Consider the following 15,140-nt stretch of genomic DNA (forward strand, 5'->3'; position numbering starts at 1 on the left):
GGCAGGACCCAGCTCTTGGCCTTGGTGAGCCTCACCCCATTGCCCTGGCACTTGGAAACGAGTGCATGAGCACAGAGCAGTTACCAACAACAGCAGTTCCTGGCTGGCCTTAATTTTCCCCCTTTCCCCCCAAAACTTATTGGGAGACTTGTGAAACTCCTCAAAAGCCTGCAGGAATCTCAGAAGTATCCAGACTCTAAGCAGCCCTGAAGGTCCATCAGTCATGGGGATGCATCACATAACTGAGCCTGACCTGGGCCATACCTTGGCTAACAACAATTGTTTTGAAGTATAAATGTTCTGCTGGTAACAGAAGGCTTCATTCATCTCCCTGTGGGGAGAGAGCAGCGAGCTGACACTCTGTAAATCCTGCCCTGCCATTGTCTGAGGGAGCAGGCTCAGGGCACATGTGGGGGAAAGCAAACTCGGAGAGAAAACTCCCAGGCGCTTCCCCACCCCGGGAAAATCAGTTCCTGATTAGGAGCACAAACGAGCCCATTAGAAATTAATCACAGCTAATTACAGCTGAGCAGGGAACAATGTACGAATTGCAAATGTTTATCTTCCCCTCAGAAGTGTGTCTGTGGCTGGATTCCTTCTGGAAGCCGTGCAGGATCCTGTACCTGGGTAGGCAAACGCTGTAAGCGCGTTCTGTAATTAAGCTGATTACAGATGTGAAACTTGTTCAGCTGCTTCCTATTAGAGAGTGGTTTGGCAGCTGCACGAAGCAAGGACAAATCCCACCAAGGGTCAGATCTACTCCTCATGCACTCAGTGTAAAACACAGCTACTGCTCTTTACACCAGGTAAGGATCTGGCCTTTAAAGCCAACAAATGCTATCAGAGAGTCCTCTCCTGAAGCTTTGCAACACAGAACCCCAGAATCCCAGCATGGAGGGGCTGGAAAGAACCTCTGGAGCTCCCCCAGCCCAACCCCCTGCCCCAGCAGGGCACCCCCAGCAGCTTGCCCAGCAGCACAGTGCCCAGCGGGGGTTGAAAGCTCTCTGGGCAGCCTGCTTCAGGCCTCCAGCAGCCTCACACCAAACAACTTTCTCCTCCTGCTCACATGGAACCTCCTGGCTGCCACTTTGTGCCCCTTGGGCTGTCCCTGGGCACCACTGAGCAGAGTCTGGCCCCAGCCCCTTGCCCCCCAGCCTTTAGCTCTTGCTGAGCTCTGCTCAGATGCCCTCTGGGGCTGCTCTTCTGCAGGCTCTCAGCCCCAGGGCTCTCAGCCTCTGCTGCTCACAGAGCTGCTCCAGGCCCCTCAGCAGCTTTGCAGCCTCCCCTGGACTCTCTCCAGCAGTTCTCTGTCACTCTTGAGCTGGGGAGCCCAGAACTGGACACAATACTCCACCTGTGGCCTCCCTAAGGCAGAGTACAGTGGGAGGAGAAATCTCCTGACCTGCTGATCACACTCTTCTTCATCCACCCCAGGACACCACCGGCTTTCTTGGCCCCAAGGGCTTCATTGCTGGCTCATGGTGAACTTCTTGTCCCCCAGTACTCCCAGGTCCTTCTCTGCAGAGCTGCTCTCCAGCAGGTCAGTCCTTCACCTGTTATTGTGTATGGAGTTATTCCTCCCCTGGTGCAGGACCAAACACTTGCCCTTGTTGAACTTCATGAGATTCCTCTCCCCCAGCCCTCAGCCTGTCCAGGTCTGGCTGAACTGCTGCAGAGCCTTCCAGGGAGTCAGCCTCTCCTCCCAGTTTGGTATCATCAGCAAAGTGCCTGAGAGTCCAGCTCAGAGTCCACTCCATCCCTTCATCCAGATGTTGATGAAGATGTTGGACAAATCTAAACCATCAGGCCCAGCTGATTCATTAGCCTGTTGCTTTCTTTGTCTTATAGGTTTGGTAGGGAGGTCTTCCCCCGAGCAGAATTTCTGCTGCAGTCAACAAAGTTGATGGAAGCAGAGATAAAGCTCCCTGCACAGCAGAGACCTCTCCATGTGGTTTCCATTGTCCTGCATTTAACCCCTGGCAGATATTTTGGGGGGGGAGGGGGGGAAGTACTTTATTTACAATTTCTTTTACAGAGAAGATGTTTACCTTCTTCCTAAAGATTCCCAGATGTCAAAACACTTCCCAATCTAAATATTTCCTGAAGGAGAATCTGCTTAATGCCCAATGTACACACTCTAAGTCGTGGAACAGGGCAGGAGATGTTCTGAGCTTTCACAGCTCTTTTGTGATGGGCTGCAGGCAGGACCTGCATTGGCTGCAGATTGTCCATCCTGCTGGGAGCCAGGATTCCACTGCTGCAGGATTTACTCAGGGGACAGCCACCAGATCCATGAGGGTGGGGGTGGTAATGCTAACAGCCTGCACGCTGCTGGCCAAGGGCTGAAGCACCTTCCATGGTCTTTCAGCATACTGAGAGGGGTTGGCTGCTTGCTGCCAGCTCTCACCTGGAAGAACTCTTTTAAAGTCACTGCACTAAACTGCCCTCCAAGAAAAGTTATTGTGTCTCCTTCTGGCTGCATCATAGAATCTCAGAATGGGTTGGGTTGGAAGAGGCCTTTAAAGGTCATCTAGTTCCACCACCCCTGCCATGGGCATGGACACCTCCCACCAGCCCAGGTTGCTCAGGGCCTCATCCAACCTGGCTTTCAACACTTCCAGGCTTGGAGCCTCCACAGCTTCTCTGGGCAACCTGCTCCAGTGTCTCACCAGCCTCACTCTAAAGAACTTCTTCCTAATCTCCACTCTCAATCTGCCCTCCTCGAGCTTCAATCCATTCCCTCTGTGTTGCTGGTTCCTTTTCTCTATCATGCCACCAAAAAAGAGTTTGTCCCTCCTCTGGAGATGTCCAAGACCTATCTGGATGTGTTCCTGTGGGACCTGCCCTAGGTGATCCTGCTTTGGCAGGGGGCTTGGACCAGATGATTCCTGGAGGTCCCTTCCAACCCCCAACCACTCCATGATTCTATGATAGTGTGGCAGGTTTAGGCTATGCCTCTAAAAGTTAGCTGCAGCTTTTTTGAGCAGGAGAGGGGTGGCAAATTCCAACCCCCTGCAGATGGGCAGTGAGAGCTCTGCTGATTCTTCCTTCAGGAATGAAGCTTTTGCCAGGTCAGTAGAGTGAGTAAGGAGCGGCCCCACAGCCTGGCTGCATCCTGCCATGCTCTGCACTCAGGCCAGGGAGGTTCCTGGTGTAGAAAATGCAGAGAATTCTCTTCATTCACACCAGCTTAATTGCCTGAAGAACATCTGGAGGGAAGATTGGCTGCTCGTGTGAAGCCTGAGCTGCGACAGCTCGCGCTTCTGAGAACACTTCTGAGATCCTCCACCATACCCAGGGGCAGTTGTGGCTTAAAGACAGGAAAGGCTTACAAGTGAGCACAATTTTTCCAGTTCTTTTCAGAACTTGGTTGCCCCACAAGAATGGTCCTGGGGCTGGAGCACCTCTGCTGTGGGACCAGGCTGGGAGGGTTGGGGCTGTTCAGCCTGGAGAAGAGAAGGCTCCAGGGAGACCTTCTGGTGGCCTTTCAGGATTTAAAGGGGGGGATAAGAAAGCTGGGGACAGAGTCTGGAGCAGGGCCTGTTGTGCCAGGACGAGGGGGAATGGTTTGAACTGAAAGAGGGAGATTTAGACTAGACAGAAGGATGATTTTTTTTTTGCATTGAGGGTGGTGAGACCCTGGCCCAGATTGCCCAAAGAGGTGGTAGATGCCCCACGCCTGAAACCACTCCAGGTCAGGTTGTCTGGGGCTGCGAGCAACCTGCTCTAGCTGCAGATGTCTCTGCTGACTGCAGGGGGGGTTGGGCTGGCTGACCTTGAAAGGTCCCTTCCAACACAAACCATTCTGTGATTCTATGAGCTCAGAAACCACAAAACTGATAGAGATCTGCCTCTTTATTTTTTAAAGCTGTGTAGTTGACGACCTTTAAGGTGCACTTTGACCTGCTGTTACATCGCAGATGAGCAGGCTCAGAAACGGTGATAAACTACAAACTCAAGGGCAGAACAGAAGGGGAGCAGCCACAGAATTGGACAAGTATCAATATTGACTGGGCAGGAGTCAGTACAGTGTGTCCTGTTACACTGAAAAAAAACATCATTTATTCCTTGAGTATTCAGTCGTGGTCCACCAGAAGGTCAGCTGTACTCGTAAGGGCATGCTGCTGGTGCTCAGAGCCGTCAGCTGGATACCACAGAGGCTCAAGTGCTCTTCTGATGCCGCTCCTCTGAAAGGCAGGTTTAAGCCCTGCTGGTTAAAAAAGCTCTGCCTGGGCTAGAACTGAGCTGCTAACGACCGCTGTGAAACTTAGCACTTTTTGTACGGCGGCGTTTAACGCAAGGCTTAGGCAAAAGCGGAGCTCGCTGGCTCGCTGGCTCGCTCGCTCCTTTGAAGAAGTAAAATCGATGGTGGGAGTTAACGCGGTGCTGCTGCTGGTTGGTGCCCTCCCTAAGACATCTGGCTGCCATCGTGCTTCGCTGCTCACCGAGCCGGCAGAAGGGGTAAGGAGCTGCGGGAAGTTGCTGCTGCAAACACCCCATCGGCTCTACAAGGACAGAAACAGGCGGGTTTGCTCCTTCCTACATGGTTTGTTTGATCTTTTCTCTAAATAAATAAATAAATACTATAAAAATCCCCTTCCCAAGGCCGCTACATCCCCGTGTAAATCCCAGGCTAAAAACGTCTCTGCCGAAAGGCTGTGCCGCATGTGCCGGGGCCGGCTGGCGACGCAGCCATCACCCAACTGCACGGAACCCGCGGGGGGGGTTGTGTAGACCCAGACCCTCTAAGAAATACAACAGGAACGGGGAGAGTCCCGGCCAACTTCTGCCGCCGGCCCCCAGGCTTCTGGGGTATTGCAGCCCAAGGAAAGCAGGAATGCAGCCATTCCTCTCCAGAAACAGCCCGTTAAGACTATTTCGTGTTAATCACAGCTGCTCTAACAACCACACAGCTCGCTTGCACCGCCCAGTCTGCTTTTCCCTCTTCTGATGAAAGCACATTTTTCACGTTGTTTTCCAACCCCCCCGCCCCACCCCCCACCCCCCCTTAACAATCATCTTGAAGACAGGCACGCCAATAGCCGAGCATATTGTAAGGATCTGAAAGCCACGCTGCACGGATCCATCACCATTTACATCAATAACCTGGCGCAAGGCTGTTAGGCAACGACATTTAAAATAGTGGTATCGTTCTTAAAGCAGAGCAGGTGAAACGTGACAAGTTTATTTGGAGAACATTCAAGGTCGTGCTTGGGATGCGAGCCGGGGCGGGGGGGGGAGTCACGATGACCGGGCTGCAGTATTAGCTGCTTGTCCACGTATTAATGAACTTCTTTATTCGGGGATCAATCGACACCGCTGTTTGTTTTATTGACTTTATAATTAGCAGTATCTAACTTTTCCTTGCATAAAGCTGTTTTACCTAACGTAAAATCTATCACTTTCCGCCCGTTATTAGCTGATTTTGCACCATAAAACCCTCCCTGGGAGGGCTCCTTCCTGAGCGGGAAGGGGGACGCTGCCCCTGCCTTGTCTCTGTCCTTGCTCTCCCCGCGGGGATCACTCGGGCTCGATCTTGCCGACCACCCTCTGCCGCTCGGCCGTCGTGGGACCCCGCGGCGCCGCCGGCTCTCCCCGCTGCGGCCGGGCCCGGCGGAGCCCTTCCCCGCGGAGAGAGGCCGCGGCTCGCCGCTTCCCCGGCGAAGAGCGCGGTGGGGACGAGGGGAACTGTGCCTCGTCCGCCTCCGCACCCCTCCAGCGCTCCCGCAGCCTTCGGGCAGCGTTCGGCTTCCTCCCCGGAGCGCCGAGCCGGTGCCTTTCCGCAGGCGCTGCCGGTCCCCACGGATGGGCTCGGGGGCACCGAGGAGGGCTCCGTGCCCTCAGAGGCACCCCGTGGCGGGCGCCTTCTCTTCACAGGCACCCCCCATAGCGGGGACCTTCCGCTCACAGGATTCACTGTGGCAGACCCCTTCCCCTCACAAGGACACCCCTGCCGGGAGTCTTCCCCTAGCAGCATTCACTATGGTGGGCGCCTTTCCTTCTCAACAATCACTGTGGGGGCGTCTTGCCCTCTCAGGAACGCCCGAATCAGGCACCTTCCCACACAAGATTCCTCATAGTGGGCACAAGAGCATCCCACGATGGACGCTTTCTCCTCATAGGGACCCCTATAGCCGGAGCCTTCCCCTCAGGGACCCGTCGGAAGAACAGAGGCGTCCCGGCGGGCACAGCACGGAGGAGCAGGCTCCATGCAGGACTCTGTGTCGGCTATGGCAGAGCAGGGACGGAGCTGGCGGGTGGCACCCGGCGGGGAGCGGATCGCTACGGCACGGCGGGGCCGGGCGGCTCCGGCAGCGGGATGCGGGCTGTGCCCCGAGCCTCCCGGCCGCGGGGTGCGAGGCTCTGCCCACGGCCGGGAGCCGAGGAGGCTCGGTGCAAATTCCCCCTCCCAGTCCTTCCCTGGAAAATATTTGGAGCCGTTAGACTTTCCTCGATTTTTATTACCTGAGGGAACTTGACAGAACTTGTAAAGACACAATTGCTATGTAACTTCCACCGGTCTGCGGGGTTGGGTTGTTGTCGTGGGGTTTGTTTTGGGGTTTTTTCTCTTAAAGAAAAAAAAAAAAAGAAAAAAAAAGAAAAAAGAAAGAGAAAGAGAGAAAGAAAAATAAAAGAGAAAAAGAAACACAAAAGCGAGAAACAAAAGAGAAAAAGAAAGAAAGAAAAAGCCAAATCAAAAGGAGTTTTGCGAAGCCGAAAACTGACAGAAAGTGGTAAAACAGAAAAGCTGCGCGGAGGTGAGCGGCGCTTCCTCGTCGTGCTGGGCGCTATCGGCTTTGTCGCGATATCTACGGAGCAGAAAGAAAGGTGCGAGCTCTACAGAAGGCGTCAAACACAGCAAAGAAAGAATATCACTGATGATTTAATACTGCTAACAGTACCAGAGGTGAAACCGACCACTGAAACGTTACCCTTTTATCCCAGTCAATAGGTCGCAAAGTGTCTTAAAATTCATTGCTTGGCACTTATTTCATTCGTGAGTTCGAGAATGGACGAGGAAAAGAATAAAAGAATAAAAAGCAAAAAAAAAAATGAAAAGGTGAAGCCAACCTGAGTGGAACAAAACATATATTGTACTGACACCAAACGCCGTGAGACAACAGCATCGTCTTGTTCTGTTCTTTTCTTCCTTTTCTTCCCCCCCCCCCTTTACTTTCTTTTCTTTTTTTTTTTTTTTAAATAACTTAAAATACACTAGAAAAAATATGGTCAATATAAATAATCTTGTTTTCATGGAGAACAAATAGATACAAAGCCCGTCCAGCCCCGAAGGTCGCGTGGAAGAGCTTTTCCTCTCGTCTTGGCAAGAAGCATGAAGAAGGGGGAGGCTGATGGTAAAACTGGAAGGGGGGTGGTGAGGGGGGGGGGTGTAAAAAAAAAACCAACCAAACCAGGTCAAACTGCACCCTACCCCAGGTTAAATAGCTCTAGGTCTTTGAAACAACAACAACAACAATAATAATAATTAATTAATAATAATAATTAATAATAATTAATGATAAAGCGCCCAACCAAAGGAACCAAAAATAACTCACAAGGTTACGCGAATAGATACACCTTTATGAGAGGAAAATGCAAAACGTTTGACAGTCAACCATCGCTTCACAAGTTATAGCCAAAAATAAACTTTGTTCGTGTGTATCAACATCATTTACATCCACCCAGTACCTCGTCTCGGGACTTCGCCGTGGTGTCAAGCGGTGCTTGGGAATTAAATATTCTTTCTATTTTTTTTTTCTCTCTTTTATTTTTTTCTCCCTTTTTTCCTTTTTTTTTTTTTTTTCTTTTTCTTTTTTTTCCTCTCTTTTTTTTTTTCTCTTTTCTTTTTTTTTTTTGTGCCCTCGGGACAAAGAGAGGCCACACTCCGCTCTCCTGATGCTTTCCGCTCCTTTTTATTTCAGAGGTGGGACGGCGACAGGGCCAACAAAGGTAAGATTTCAGAGCGCGGCAAAGGTAGCGCTTGATCTATCTCCCTCTCTTTTTCCTGCTTCCCTCCGAGATGAAAAGCGGCAGAACCCAGCCACGTTTGTTTGGTTTGGTTTGCGCCGGGGTTTGGTTTGTTTCGTTTCGTTTTGTTTGTTTCCTACTAAAGATGAGGGTGAAGTGCAAGTGAATCAAAGGACTCCATCAATGAAATACAAACACATGCAACCCGGAATGCTGCTGGAGGAAGTATCCCGGACAGTTTCCCATTAGAAATTCGCAGAGCAATCACTGTCTCTCTTTTCATTTTCCCCTTTTTTATTATTAATTCTTGTTGGGTTTTTTTTCCCCTCTTCATCGTCGTCTTTTCTCTCTCTCTCTGTCTCTCTCTCTCTTCTTTTCCTTTTTTTCCCCTCTTTTAATTTTATGTCGCTATTCCAGACGTGGTTGTTCAACTCAAGTATCTGATGCAAGGTGAAAGGAGGCCCGCCTCTCTTATCAAATTTCTTGTATTAAAGTGAACTTCGCAGAAAAAGGTCAGTTTCAAAACCTGTGAACTTCCCAGCTGCGTGCCTAGTTCCTCTAATTCTTTAAATAACTATACATCTCCCGTCCGTTTCTCCTCTCCCGCCTCTTTTTTTCCTTTTTCTTTTTCTTTTTTTTTCCTCTTCTCTTTCTTGGTTTTCTTTTTTTTTGTCTTTTTACTCTTTTTTTTTTCCCCTTTTCCCCTTTTTTTATGTAAAAGGCCCGGCTCCGGCGGGTCACAGCCCCAGGGCAGCGGCGTGTTTCTTGGCCTTGAGGCGGAGGTCGGCGATGCTGGAGTTCTTGCTGGTGGTCTTGGCGGCGGCGGCGGCGGCCACCACGGAGGCGGCAGAGGCGGACTCGGCCAGGGTGGCCAACGGGAGCCCGAAGGGAGGTGCGGGGAACATCATGTAGGGTGCGTGGGCAAGGTGCGGGTGGAGGTGGTGATGGGCGTGGGCCACGGCGCTGTCCAGCTGCAGCTGAGCCTGAACCTGCCGGGACAACCTGCGTGGAAGACATCCACCCACCTACCCACCCAGACTGGGGACATCCCGTGGGTGTCCCCCTGCCACCCACCCGGCACGGCCAAGGGCACCCTGTGGGTGTTCCTCTGTCACCCACCCAGCCACCACGACTGAGGGCACCCTGTGGGTGTTCCTCTGTCACCCACCCAGCCACCACGACTGAGGGCACCCTGTGGGTGTTCCTCTGTCACCCACCCAGCCACCACGACTGAGGGCACCCCGTGGGTGTTCCTCTGAACTCACTCACCCGCAACCAGGGGAGTTCCAGGGGTGTCATCCACCCATAACCGAGGAGGACCCCGTGGATGTCACCCTGTCATCCACTCATCATGACCAGGGGACCCTCATGGGTGTTCTCCTGCCGCCCATCCATCTACAAGCGGGGCATCCCGTGGGTGTCATCAACCCACAACTGGGGGTACCCCGTGGGTGTCCTTCTGTCACCCACCCACAACTGAGGGGGACACGTCTCCCTGTCACTTGCCCACCCACAACGGAACGGAATGCTTTGGGTGTCAGACATATATAACCGAGGGGGACCCTGGAGGTGTCACCCTGTTACCCATCCACCCACAAACAAGGGGGACCCTGTGAATGTCCCCTTGTCACTCACCTATCTACAACCGGGGGGAACTCATGGGCGTCATCCACCCACAACCGAGGGTGACCCTGTCTGTTACTCACCCACCCACAACCGAGGGTGACCCTGTCTGTTACGCACCCACCCACAACCGAGGGGGACCCCGTGAGTGTGCCCTTGTCGCCCACTTGCCTGCTGGAAGGGCATCCGCAGCGCACCCACGTTGACGTACGGAGCCACCCGGCAAGCTTCGAACTGGCTGGCAGCACCGATCAGCACCCCTGCAGGGATGTAGGGCAGGGGGTCAGCGTGGAGAAGACTCCCCCGCAGTACCCTCCACGCGTGTCTGAGCCACCCCGCATCCCCCCTTCTTCCCTCAGTACCTTTGTGGAGTTGGTTTTCTTGCTTTCGGCATTTGGCTCTTCGGTTTTGGAACCAGACCTGAGGGAAGAGGAGTGGGGAGGGGGTGGAACATGGGGGTCACGGCAAAAAAAATAAACCCACTGAGGGTTAAAAGAAAACCCCGGAAAACAAAGAAATGTGGCTGGGCTCCATCCTCCCCAGCTGCCCAGCTCCGGAATATGAAGGGAAAGGGGTGCGTGGGGGGAAATACAGACATATAAATAATGTATAGAGAGCTAAAAATACACCGAAAACGGTCATTTACAGAGGGCTCGGCAACGAGAAATCACTTTCCGAGCCCCAGCTTCAGCTTTCCACATCAGAGTCCCAAAAGACCTCAAATCAACCCCCCTGATATCTAATCCTGGCGATAATGGGTTTGCATCGGCAGGCCTGGGAAGATGGTGTTCATTAATACATTAATTAATTAGCTGTATCCTCAAGGAAAAAAAAAAAAAGAATAGAAACAAACACAACCCCAAAAATCAACACCATCCCCCCCCCAAGAAATAAACCCCCAGGAGTTTGGCGGTTGCGTTTGTTTGGGGTTTTGTTTGCTGTGGGCTTTGCTTTGGGGTTTTGTTTGGTTGTTTTGGGGTTGTTTTGTTTGGCTGGTTTGGGCTTTTTGGTTGGTTTTGGTTGGTTTCTTTGTGGGGGAGGGGGTGGTGGTGGGAGGGGAGAGACTGGTGGGGGGAAAAGGGAGAATTTTGGCCATAAAAGCTTTGCTCCCTGGAAGTTGGGAATTTCTCTGTGCAGCGGAGTGGAGCTCAGAAGCGGAATAATTATCTCATTATCATGCTAATCTAATTTGCTTCCACAGAACGGGCTGCGCGTTTAGCCAAGAACATCCTTTTAATATTAGGGATGGAATCGCTGGAATAAATTCCCGGAATAAAGTTCTGCTGGCTGAGAGAGGAGTAGGGAAAAGAGGGAGAAAGTGCCTGGAAACAGCCCTGCTGAAAGCCAGACTGCTGCACCGTGCCTCATAAGCCATATCCACCAAGAAATTCTCTCCTCAACTACCACCAAACACGGGGGAAAAAAATAGCCTTTTTTTGTTTGTTTTTGAGGTCTAACATGCGGAGACAAACATAAAGACGATTTTCCCCCTCGCCCTGTCATTTACTTCATCCGAGGAAAACCTGCCCAAGAGCCACAATTCCCCTGGAAATTCCCTCCGTGAATCCACTAATCAGCGCGGATCCGAGGCGAAATAAAAAATAAACAAAATAAACACTATTGCAAAGCGTTTTCGCGGAACGATCTTGAAGGGGAAAGCTTTAATCTATGTAAATCTCCCCCAAGTTATTATGCACCCGGCGATTTGGCATCAAGGGAGCGCGGATTATGCGCTGCTGCTGCTGCTGCCGTGGTCTTTGTCGAGCCCGCAGAAGGAAGCACCAAGCACCCTCCTTTCTCCATCCTTCCCAGACAAGTTGAACCCCCTGAACTTTTTATTTTAGGGTTGGTTTTGTTCCGATTTGACGTTGGGAACGGGTGGGGGAAAAAAATAGCCCAGAGCTTTTAAATGTTATTCTATTTAATTTGATTAGGCTGCGATGAGCAAAGCTGCTTATTATCAATTTTTCGGTTCAAGGTGGCCGCTGCGTTTCCAGTCCTAAACCCTACAACAACAAACCCCACAAGGCAAATAGTTGGGTGCAGATGGTGGCCCGGGAGCACAAAGATCGAGGAGAGGAGAAGGGCGGGGGGGGGGGTGTGGGGAGCGTGTGTGTGGGGAAGTATCTGTTACAGCAACACTTTAAGAGCTGCAGATGTTCGGGGCCTAAAACTACTCCATGTGTTCAGAGAAATAATGATGACCATCATTTTCTCCGCATTATTCGGACGGAAACACAGAGCAGCGGCTACATTTGTCCTCATCTGAGGAGTTCCTTTCCTCACTCTTCTTCTCATCCCGATTAAAGTCGCAGAAATCAACCCAGGAACCCAATTTGAGAGAACTCGGGAAGGTTAGAAAGCGGGGGGTTAAGCTCTTTCGGTGCCTAAAATCGCCTGATTTTATCCCAGATTTCTGTATTCCATGAAGCCGAACAAAGCCGGGCTGTGCACTTGGCTCCGTTTTTTATCCCTGCTGCTTCCCTTCCCGGTTTAAAAACTACGAGGAGAAGCGGGTTGTAAATTTATTTTTGCACTTAGTTGTTAATTTAGTTTATGGTGGTTACATCTATAAAGTTAATTGCTGCGTCCTCCCGGCGAGCCAGAAGCCACCCGGAGAAGGAACCACAACCCACGCCAGCAAAATAGCCACTGCAGCTCCTTGCCGAGGTGAAATGACCGCAGAGCTTAAATCAAACACAACGCAGCGAGGGGCAGGGGACTTGCAAAGAGTCAAACCACCGAAACCTTCCCCCGGTGGGGAGAGGGGATCGTGCAGATTTACCGGGTGCAATTCGGTACCGGGAGCACTCCCCTCTCCTCTGACAACCCGAGTCAGGCGCGGTGGGGAGCGGGGCACGAGCGGCTTTTACCGAGTTGGTTCCTGAACGAGGAACCCACGTCCACCCCCACGGGCACCCCACGCATCCCCGCAGGGTTTGGCTACCTGCACCCTGGCCTCAGAAAGCCCCAGCCTCTGGCTCAGCTCCTCCCGCATAAACGCGTCCGGGTAGTGGGTCTCGTCAAAAAGCCTTTCCAGCTCGTTCAGCTGCTCCAGGGTAAAATTCGTCCGGCTCCTCCTCTGCTTGATTTTCGTCTGCCCTTCGTCTTCCATCGCTTTCGCATCCTCCTTGCGCTCCTTCAGCTCTGGGGACACTGGGCACGACATAGGCGGCAGTCAGACTCGGCTGGCACGGGGCACCCCTATCTTCAGCTCGGAGGGGTAGGTTAGGGGGTTAGCCCCAGCTCATCCCCGAGCCCTCCGGGCCGGACCCCCCCCCACAGCCCGGGGCCGGGGCCTGTGCTCCCGGGCCGAGCTAGGCCCGCCCGCCTCGGCCTCTGCCTTTTCCGGGCCCCGCCGCTCGGCTCCGTTAACCGCTGGCGTTGGGGAAAATGGGGGCCCGGCGGGGCCGCTTCCCGCAGCCTGGCATCCACCCGGAGGGTCCGCACCGAGCCCACCCCTTCCTCGGGCTCCGGGTCTCCAGCCCGGGAAGAAGCGCAGCAACAGGTCTCCGGTGCTCTCCGCCGATCACCGCAGCCCCTCCGAGCCCGGTTCGCTCCCGGGGGGATTTCTTTTCGTTGCTTAATGTTTCTTCCCGAGATTCGCCCCGGACCGGACCGCCGGTGTCGCTAAGCGGAGCCCCGCGGAACCTGCTCGCCGCAGAGCTGCCCGCCCGGCCCTGCCCCGGCCCGTTAGCATCAAATTTGTTTATTATCCCTTTTATCTCATTTTTTTTCTCCCCGGGGATGCTCCCGGTTCAGCCGTGTTCCACCGCGAACGTTTGCCCGAACAAAAGCGGCGGCAGGGAACGGCGGATCCCAGCTTAGCGACAGGAACAAGCTCCGCGGGTGGGCGCGGAGATTTCCGCGCTGCTCCCCGCTCTTCCCGCAGCTAGCGAGAGCGGCCCCGGTACGGGCACAGCCGCCGGTACGGAAAAACAACGGAGAATTTCAGAAGAAATCCACCCTGGGGCGCGGAGATTGGGCTGCGCGTCGGTGGCGCTGCTCGGGCCCACGCGTGTCCGCGCAACCGGGACTCACGGGAGGGAGGAACGAAAGGGCCCGCCCGGCTGGGGTTTCGTTGGCAGCGGGGCTTTCCCGTGGGATGCTGAACGACAGCGGAGAGCGTTAGGAGCAAGTTAAATGTTTGTTCAAATATTTTAATGTAAACTTCGGTGCTGGCCTCCTATTTCCCGTAACCGGGAAGGGGCGGAAAGCCACCCGTCAACACCGATCGCAGCCTCCCCACGAGCGCTGCCGAGCCCCTTCCCCCCGCCGCAGCCGCGGGTCCGTCTCTCCCGGTGCGCGTCCATCGCCCGCTCCCCGCGTCCCAACCCCGACGGAGGGCATGGGGAGGGAAAGAAGGGGAAGCCCCCGGTGCCATCGTTACCGTCGCTGAGCTTGGGGGTGGCTGCCTCGGCGGCTCTCTCGGCGGCGGCGTCGGGCTCCCGCGGCGGGGACCTCCCGCTGCCCGCCCTTGCCGCGGGGCTGCCCGCTTCGTCTCGGCCCGGTTCAGCCGCGGTTCCACCGCTCTCCCTCGCTCCTCCTCCTCCTCCTCCTCGCAGCGGCCCGCTCTCCAGCACCTCCCGGTAGGTGATGAGCTCCTTCTTCTCCTTCGTTTTGGGATCAAACGACTTGGAGACAAACGCCGTCAGCTCTTCCATGGCCGCGGCTCAGGGGCGCGCTGCCCCGGCTCCCCGGGCGGGCATCCACGGGGCCGTTCTGGGCCGTTCCGAGCCGAGCCGTGCCGTGCCGCCCGACGTGCAGGGCTCTCGGGGTCTGACAGAGACAGCCGCGATTCAAGTGGCACTATTTATACTTTGCAAAGCCTGCCCCTTGTTCCCAGAGAATTACCTCCCCTCGGAGCTCTGAATGGAACCCCCTTTTTTTTCTTTTTTCCCCCCCGCCGCCCGCCCGGTTTCGCCGCCCGCCGCGGGGCACTGCGGCCAAGGCACCACCGGCCCACCCGTCCCCGCGAGCTGCCCTAATTAATTTAATTAGGAGCGGGTCCGTGTGCCGGGTCCCGGGCGAGAGCGGAGCGGGAGAAGGGGCCGGAGCTGCGGGGGAGTGGCCAAAGGACGGGGATGTGGTGGGGGGGTGCGCAGGCTCCGCACCCGCGGACCGCCCCACGTAGGTCGGGGCGGCCCCGGGAGGGGGGTGAGGGGTTGTCGCCTGCCTGCCTCCCTCCCTCCCTCTGTATGGGGCAGAGGGAGAGCGGGAGTCTGCCCGTAGAAGCGGCCCCGAGGGAGCCGGAAAAGTTCCTCCGTGGATGCCCAAATCCACTGAATAAATGAAGGGCTAATTGCCAGTGACAATAGAACTGCAGCGGGAAGGGTTTCTCATCCCAGGCATCGGATTAGGGCAAATTCCGCTATTTCTGGTTAATATTGTTTTCCCTTTGTTGTCGGAATCCCGTTAAACCGTTACTTTTGTGGACACATCTCGCCCCTTTTCCACCTCCCCTAGAACTCTATTAAACGATTCCAAATTGTTTAACTCCTGTTTATGGAATTGATTTTTCATCTGACCTCTGGGATGATGACTTTACT

General features: G+C 54.1%; 1 protein-coding gene across 1 annotated transcript; it reads right to left on the minus strand.

Moving 5' to 3' along the window:
* Positions 1–8,703: 8,703 nt before the first annotated feature.
* On the minus strand, positions 8,704–14,570 carry SHOX2 (short stature homeobox 2). Its single transcript, XM_054166654.1, has 5 exons — positions 13,982–14,570; positions 12,539–12,747; positions 9,954–10,011; positions 9,763–9,851; positions 8,704–8,957 (listed from the first exon to the last, which is right to left on the minus strand). Exons 1-5 carry the CDS (start codon positions 14,253–14,255, stop codon positions 8,706–8,708), a joined length of 882 nt encoding a protein of 293 aa, XP_054022629.1. The 5' UTR covers positions 14,256–14,570; the 3' UTR covers positions 8,704–8,705.
* Positions 14,571–15,140: the final 570 nt, after the last annotated feature.

Source organism: Dryobates pubescens, chromosome 13 (genome assembly GCF_014839835.1).
Source record: "Dryobates pubescens isolate bDryPub1 chromosome 13, bDryPub1.pri, whole genome shotgun sequence".
Lineage (NCBI taxonomy): Eukaryota > Metazoa > Chordata > Aves > Piciformes > Picidae > Dryobates > Dryobates pubescens.